Source organism: Haliotis rufescens, unplaced genomic scaffold (assembly GCF_023055435.1).
Source record: "Haliotis rufescens isolate VD_foot unplaced genomic scaffold, xgHalRufe1.0.p SCAF_1, whole genome shotgun sequence".
NCBI classification, from domain to species: Eukaryota; Metazoa; Mollusca; class Gastropoda; order Lepetellida; family Haliotidae; genus Haliotis; species Haliotis rufescens.
Genome location: NW_025963779.1, coordinates 70767397 through 70776431, shown reverse-complemented (window position 1 = coordinate 70776431; position 9035 = coordinate 70767397). Strand labels below are relative to the sequence as shown.

The window sequence follows — 9035 nt, the reverse complement described above, 5'->3', positions numbered from 1 at the left end:
GTGAGCCATACTTTCTATTTCCTAAATCCTATAACAATGGTGTCGGAGAATTTGCGTCACACTGCTCACCCACTTGGTTAACATTCGAAACACTGAGTGCATTTGAATGTACAAGGATTGATATTTCGTCGCGAAATATGTGTTGGGCAATGTAACTAACCATAGCTTCAATTATCGTTTAGGAAACGTATAGTAATCATTGTTTGATATTTTTGATATATGTGTTGTTCTTTTATGGCATGGACATGCATATGTATATCTTTAATTATCCTCATTTTTGATCTATTGTTAAAATATATATCAAACCAGAAATAAAACCATGCACAGCTTTAGGAAATAGATGGTGGACTTCGATTAAAGGATGTTATGTTTGGTGTTTCGTACTCGTACTACCTCGGCAGACTAAAGGTATATCTAGAAATATGTGATGATAGTATTACACGTGAGTGTGTGTGTCTTGTAATGAAGTTAATTTAAAAAGGTGTTTTGATGACACAAAACTGGCTTCGAAGGCTTCCCTTGGATGACTGGAATACATCTGATGATGGTATCACAAGTGTGTGTCTTGTAATGAAGTTAATTTAAAAAAAGTGTACTTATCACCCAAAACTGGCTTCCATACCTTGTGTGAGCTTTGCACATCATTATGACGTCATCGGTTATATTCATGTGACAAACAAATGACATCACTAATCTTTCTGCCACTGATCATAAAGCTGGTAAGCTGGTGTTCTCACTGCAATCTGTTCATATGATGACACATTATTATATATAACATTTGTGTACTTGCATTTTAGATTTTCTCTTACAGAAAAAGTCTTGTCAGGAAACTGCATAGAAGACCCTTCTTATATGTTTTTTTACAGGTATGACAACGTGAGTCGCCATATTTTGATACAAAGAGAAAATTGTGATAAGACGAAGGTTAATAGCGTTCTGAGATTGTTTGGGATATGATGACATGCATCAACCAAGTCAGCGAGCCTGACCACCCGATCCCGTTTGAAGCGTCTTACGACAAGCATAGTTGTCTCTTTCAGCAAACATGGTTTGCTGAAGACCTATTCTAACCAGGATATTCACGGGTGGGATTGATTTTGATGCAACACGGAAGCAGTTGTAAATGATGTCCAACATTAAACCGACATTTGAAATGACAAACCTTCACTGCCTCAGTTCATTTAAACGTTCTCTTCTCTCGATGTAATCAGATACAATGGTACAAACTCTTATGGCGAGACAATAAGGAATATTTGTTTTGTGTAATACCGTTGGCAAGATCGTAAGTTCAAATGATGATGTGTAAAAGTAAGTCGTTATACAGGTCAGTGTCCAATGCGGCCGTGTTATAGATATTGTTTTCGATTTCCTCATCTGTATTTATAAATCAATGGATATGTTGTATTACATTTGCTCTGGTTCAATAAAATAATGATATTTCTCGAAATATGTTGGTTTACACTGTTTTCAAACTGCCTTGTGTAAAGTAATGGAAAGCATGAATTTGAAATGTTAACACGCAGCATGTTACTGATACAGATAAAGGTCCATTGTACGTTTCCGACTATATCATTAGCATGCGTTTATAAATCAGTTAGTAATGACACCATGTGAAGCTCACGGAAGCCTTTTAGGGCCATTTGTTTTTCATATTTTTTTCTTGAAATTTCAAGATACTAATTTGAAATTTCAAGATACATTGGTTGAAATTTCAAGTTAATATCTTGAAATTTCAAGATACTAAGGTGAAATATTAACTTACTATCCTCAAATTTCAACATAGCATCTTGACATTTCAACTGAGTATCTTGAAATTTCAAGATACTTACTTGAAATTTCAATGTTATGTTTTCGCCGAGACATATGACAACTGCCGTCGTGTGGCAGGGGTACCACTGTGCAGTGTATGGCAACAAACACTTACTCTTTTCATGCAAGTTGTGTGAGTGGCGGTGGTACCGGTAGATCAGGTCATGCTAACCCTGGTGTTCCCACTGATTTTCAGTGATCCTTTCATAATTTTTGTTACGGCTTATTTTGCCTTTTACGCACAATGGAATTTGTTTCGATGGATAAACAGTTTATTCTCTGGCTTTGATGGTGTATATTGTGGCGGTTGTACATTTCCAACTTATTCTTTTACTTTCTCGTATGTGTCTGATGTTATCGTTGAGATGTAATGTGCATACCGTTGTGTTTAATTTCCGATGTGTGTGCATTAGTTGTATGTAAATTCCTGTTGGTTACATGAGCGGTATAACGTTTCACCGGTTAAAACAGATGAATAGTACAATCCCATTTCATGGATATTTTTACCGATTGAATCAATCAATCTATCAATTCACCATTTCTTTTGATGGTTGTTTAACTCCAACCATTGAATGAAAAAATCATACAAAGGTTAAAAATATAACTATAACTTTTTTCCTGATTTGTCTCTGAGTGACCAGGCCTTTTGGGATACGCCATGTACGTGGTGTTGAGTCAAGGTGAAAATTTCCTTTCATATATTTGTTTAGATACTGAATTAAGTTCCATGATATCCTTATAACATAACTATAAGCACATGTAATAAGACCGAAGGAAAAGGACGTTTTATAAAAAACGTTAATATGCTTTATTAACATAAATGAGTGTGCAACCGAATACAAAGAGAAAGTTGGAGTGCACATTGAATCAAATATGTATTTGTTGCTTTCATCAAAACAAAATCTTTAAATTTACATTCGAATTACACAAGCACGAGTCTGGGAAAATTTTACCTTATGAGATATCACACATAAATCCGAAAACAATAGGTTGGTTTAGGGAATAAAGGGGAGCAAACGAAGGCCACATACACCATATATATACACACAAGATTGACAATAAACATAATTATTGTTGAAGGTGACAACGACACAACATTTGTTGATGATATAGTAAAATTGCAGTTACACGGGTAAGGGGATTTTCATTGACAGACAAGTTCATCTCATTGACAAGTATGTGATAACGGCGTGTAGCCAGTGTCTGGTGGGGGTAGATTCAGTTGTTCGTAGCCTCTCTCTTCCACAGAGGAATCGTTATTCATATCCGGAATTACGGCATACCGAGACCCTTCACTGTCACGTGATCCATTGAACTCTTGCAGTGAGATTTCGCCTGGTCTGCTGTCAGGGCTGCTTGGTGATAGATATATACCTCTTTGGAAGACTTTGCACCATGCACACTCTCTCTTCCTGAAATACATTTATTCAAGATAAAAAGGTAAAAGTGTACAATAATACATGCGCAAGGCTTCAGATGTATAGAAATCAAGAAGAAGGGATTTCTGTAAATATTGTAGGGTTGGGAGATTTGATAATGCCAACTACTTTGGACACAAAAGTATACAACGGCTATATAATAGATTGTTCAGTTCAGTTTAATTGAATGTGTTATTGTATTGACGTGACTTGGCGTCTGTATGATAAAGCGTTTACAAAGGCCTCACCTCGCGATTATGACTGCAATGACAAGCAGGAGAACACCGAGACATGCTGACAAGACGACGATCACCCTGTGAAGGGACTGCACGTAGGAAACTGAAAGTATGATTAGATCAACAATAACATTCTAATATTAAATAAACCCACGTGGTCAAGATATCATGACTAAACTCATTTTTTCTTGAGATGAATTCAGAGCTCAATCTCTCACTCACTCAATATATGTCAATATAAAAAAGTAGCTTTTGCTGGCAGCTTTCGCTTGTCACGACGAAGACACGGGTTCGATTCCCGACATGGGTACTATGTTTGAAGCCCATTTCTGATGTCCCTCCCTGGAATACTGCTAAGAGCGGCGTAAAATCATACTCACTCACTCACTCAGTTTATTTCTTTGAAGTGATTTGCTTACTGATCTAATGAACGTTTGTTTCCATTTATATCATTTTGAAGCATGCAACGTCACAACTTCACAAGGAAGCATTAACAGGGAATATGAAAACAGTTTTTGTCGAATATCCTATTCTTGTCGGACGGGAAAACATCTAACAGCCAATAAACAAACCAACTCACTCACCCTCAGACTGTTTTGATATTTTGATTGAAATATCTTGACATGTTTATACAATGAAAATGGTCTAGCTTCTTATTGGATTCTTCAAATTTTCTGTTTGACAATAAATGTTCATGATTGCATTTCTTTACAACATTCTTTAGATTTCCTACACGTTTTATGTAATATGGACTTTACCCGAATTTAATAATCGAAAGTAACTATTTGGCCAACTGTACTATTTACTTTGTAATGTGTTACACAGTTCCGATAATAACTTAAATGAGCCTGAGAAAAATGATAGCAGTAAAATACTGTATCCTCTGCCTTTCCGATCTGTAATGTGTGTCGAGAAATAGTGAAAATAAACAAATACAATTAAATGGACAAGTAACAAATGTTTGACCAAAGTAGCCACCTTGACAACCAGGGGTACATAACCTCGCCATGTTACTACTGCAGGACTTGTTACAGGAGTATAAGTGATGCTCACATTTCAGACAGGTACCCGTTCTTCTGTTGCAGGTTGTACAGTGGTCAGGACACTCACTGTCACAGTAGTCTCCCCACACTCCATCTTTACACCCCAAAGTACAGGCAGGTTTACTTCCACCTGGGTAGGTAGTGGAACATTTCATGTCTGTGCAATTACTACTGCATGTGAGGTTACAGTGTTGACCATAGGAACCATCTATGCATCCATCCGCACACGAACCGTTGTCTCTGCTACATTTGTCAGTAGCGCAGTTCTCAGGACATTTAACAGCACATGTGTCTCCATGCCAGTCGGAAACACAACCATAATAACATGTCCCGTTGTTCTGACTGCATGTTCTATTCAGACAAGTGTCGCTGCATTTCTCCTGACACTGCGTTTTGAAGTACCCTGGGTTACAGGGACTGCAACTCCCATCTCTACTACATGTCTCACTACCACAGTTCCTGGAACACTTCTCCCGGCATTCTTTACCATAATGTCCCTTCACACACGCAATACATGATCCATTCTGGTAGCATGTACCATGTAGGCATTTGTCACTGCAGTATGTATTGCATTTCTTTCCAAACAGTCCCTGTTTGCATCCATGTGTACATGCTCCTGTTGTGCTATTGCATGATGTATTAAGACAATTGTTATCGCATTGTTTGTCACATTTCACTCCGAATACGTTCCCCCTACATCCACAGATACAAGAACCATCTCCACGGGCACAGTTTGAGACTCCGTCCCCACAGAGGCCACAGTGGTCACAGTTGAGGTCACACAGTCTTCCATATCTACCCTCAGTGCAACCATGAACACACTCCCCTGACCACTGATAGCAACTCAGACTCTGACATGAATCCCCACATTGTCTGTCACATGCTTCTCCCCATCTTCCAGTTACCAGACATGTTCTTGTACATTCATCATGGTCATCTTGACTTTGTCTCTGGCATGCTGTACAAGAGTCGCCATTTCTGTACATACCTACTGCACAATCTGGAGAAAAAACACACCATATTTTTGTATAACAAACATAAGTTATAGATTAATATCTTCATTTCGCAACGTTGTTCATGCAACAGCAAAACAGTACTTAAAGCTAAAGATAATATGCATTTTAAATATTTTAGATGTGACCCCGCCTCTTTGAAACGTATTTCAGTTATATCTGAATCGGTACTAGGGTGTTGATAAAGAAAGGATAATAATTGGACAGCATCTGGGATTCGAAACCACGAACAAATGGACTAAAGGACAGAATTCTGCATAGCGATATGCAGCTTCAAAGATCATTGAGGCACCCGTGCCTCCGTACTTGCAGATAGGGGCAAAGTACGATATGGTAAATGCTACATGCGTGCAGATATAATACTGTATGCAAACTGGTGTTGTTTACATATACATTGCATGTGGGATTTGTATGTTGATCCCAAAGAAAAACTTGACTGAATGCCTACGCATGATATCTATCCAAAGGATAGAACATGTTGTGGTGAATACAACATACAATCTCTATATGATAGCGTGGTGTGTCTGGAATAGCATTATATCACAGGAACACAAATCTCACTGTAAATAGAATTTTATGACAATATATAATTGGATATTGTTGGTAGAGCGATATATATCGTTTAATCAAATCGTACTACTTTAAACATCTTTATACTGGCTGTGTTGTCTTTCATATTTTAATACATTCTATTCAGAAGGATAGATATATAAAGAAAGTTACACAAACCCGTTAAGTTGCAGCGACCGCACGTCCTCCGGCAATTTTCATCGATACCTGGTTGTCCACAATTCATCTTCCGACAGGACGCACTTGTATCCCGGCATGTTACGCTATCTGTAAAGTCATAACATGGCTAAGACAATACACATCTACCTTAATATATTTATAATTCCTTGCTTTTAAGTAGTTATTCTATCACGGATGGGGAGGATATCAATGGCCCCACCCTTCATATACTACACAAGGGATGATGCCGGTTAGATCATTTGTGCACAGTATCTCTCCATTGAACGAGGTCAAAATGTATCGATAGAAAGTGATTAATTTACTCATTCTGATAAACATTCTAACAACAAGTAGCTGTTCAGTCATGTAAAACACAACGGTACACACATCACTGTGCCCGGACTACCGCGGCGACCAACTATTCTGTTCAATATCGATACACTGGGAATAATGTCCGCCATGGGAAGATTGACCTGTTACGTAAAACCACTGATCACTCAAAGGCATGGCATTTCTGCAGGCCAGTGCCATTCATTGCCGGCTATTTGTGTTCATATACCGCAAAGGTTACAATCGCCCTTCAATTATCGGTTTTCTGACTAATGTCATGTAATGTCTCTTGGGTGATGGTAAGTCAGGAATAGTATAACGTTAGACAAGTGATGGTATCTAGAGTGTGTGCTTTATACACGTACTTCACCACGTACGTCTTTCATAAGTGTGGAAACCGATCTGTCCATCACTCCATTTACTGACTTACCTGTCTGATCTCCAGTCGTGGCTGCTACTAGTATGTACAAGCAGATGATACATCTCAAATCAGTCGTGTTGTCAATCAAACGTGGTGCCTGAAAAAAATGATGTCGATTGCAAGGATACACATACGTAGCTGTGAGCATGCATGCAACAAACATACAAATCTATGAATCTTTATCAGATGTGAATGGGAAAAAGTACAATAATATAATATAAACTAGAAAGATAGTTTACACATCTTTACTTCATTTACCTTCATGGTTTGCGTGTGAGCGATCGTTCCGATGTACATATACTGACGTCGCTTTTGAAAACCATACTTTCTATTTCCTTAACACTAACCCTAATTAAAATTATTCAGAGAAAGTTTGTTTCGCACTGCTTCCTCAAATTATTTGAAATTGACATCAGAAACCCTGCATGACTTTGAATTTGCATGGTAGTATATTTCTTCCTGAAATATATGTTGGGCGGTATATCACGGCATAGCTTCAATTAGCGTTATTTATTTAAATAAAAATCATTGTTTCAAGTAGATCTTTTTATCAGGTCTATTGTTCTCTTAATGAGTGTACATGTACATATGAACTTTTTATTATCATCCATTTGTATTCATTGTATATCAATCCAGTAATCAAAACATGCACAGCATCGGGAAATAGAAGTTGTGTTGTGATCTTCGATTAAACGGACGTTTCCTACTGCCTCGCCTGGCTGAAGGTTTAGGTTGAATATAGGTGATGGTAGCCTCATACCTGTGTGTGTCTTGTACTGAAGTTAATTCAACAAAAGCGTTTTTTATCACCCCATACTGGCTTCAGCTGGAGCTGTCGAGATTTGCAGGCCAGTATTAGGTCATGGGGTACCATCACGTGACAATCAAATGACGTCTCTAATATTACCGCCGCTGATCAAGAAGCTGGTTAGATGGTTTTCCTTTGTTCTACTCACTACATATTATTTTATAGGATAACATATATGCTGTTCCAATTCAGATTTTCATACAGAGGGAACATTATCATTAGACTATCACGCAGGTTAATATAGTGTTCGGAGATTGTTTGGTTGCTTAAGGATTTTAATTATCTGATATATAGATGTCACTCCTTCATCTTTTAGCTCTGATGTAGGTAAACACTGATGTACAATAGACATTAACTCTACATTCTACATTCAATCCCATTCATGAAAGTGTTATAACTTTGTACATTTGCTCTGTGTGCATAAAATAATGACATTGGTTTACACTATTTTCAGACTACATTTATTATAGTAATGGAAGCCACTGACTTTGAAGACCGCCTCCGTGGTCTAGTGGTAGAGGTAGCACCGGGGTTCTCTCCCCGGCCGCGTCATACCAGGTGTTCGCACACATTGTATTGTCTCAAAAGTACATGATTAAGATTTTTCCGTACTAGCATACCCTGTAACCTGTGATTTAACGAGTTTTCATTAAAGTCAAAGGTACCGTCTTTGCAATTTCAACAAGTTCCACGCCGGTCAAATGTCTGGTTACTACAGCGAGTGCTGCATGTGATCCATAGAATCCTAAGTTTCATCTTTCACAGGTTTCGTTACTCTAACACAGTTTGTTCTCGCAGTTGACACAGCAGACTCAATCACACTAATCACTAGACAATCTGCTATTGCATCCGGATGTACCTGTCCCGTGTAATAAGCATTCGTCTCTGACACAGTTTTTACACTTAATGTACACGGGTAGAATTGTGTGGACGTTCGTGTGACATTCTCCTTCCGAGGTGGATTTCAAACAGTTCTATTTTGAAAAATATGTCGAATACGTATACCTAATTATGATGACATTAACATGTTTGAAGGACGTCTGTCCACCCAATTTGTTTTGTTACATTCTGCCAATGTTTAGACTAGCATACATATTACTTAAAATCCATTCCAAAGTATTGTCAATGATTCTCATTTGATCATGTTCATGTATAAACCTGTGTACTTGTAGTTCACCATGCTTAATATTTCCAGATTTTAAACTATCGCCATAGCTAATGTAATATG

At 37.9% G+C, this 9035-nt stretch overlaps 1 protein-coding gene across 1 annotated transcript; it reads right to left on the bottom strand.

Moving 5' to 3' along the window:
- Positions 1 to 2631: 2631 nt before the first annotated feature.
- LOC124119484 (cell death abnormality protein 1-like) lies at positions 2632 to 7138 on the bottom strand. Its single transcript, XM_046482001.2, has 5 exons — positions 7009 to 7138; positions 6249 to 6356; positions 4517 to 5506; positions 3476 to 3566; positions 2632 to 3221 (listed from the first exon to the last, which is right to left on the bottom strand). The coding sequence occupies exons 2-5, from the start codon at positions 6313 to 6315 to the stop codon at positions 2975 to 2977; spliced, it is 1395 nt and encodes a 464-aa protein (XP_046337957.2). The 5' UTR covers positions 6316 to 6356; positions 7009 to 7138; the 3' UTR covers positions 2632 to 2974.
- Between the last annotated feature and the right edge of the window lie 1897 nt (positions 7139 to 9035).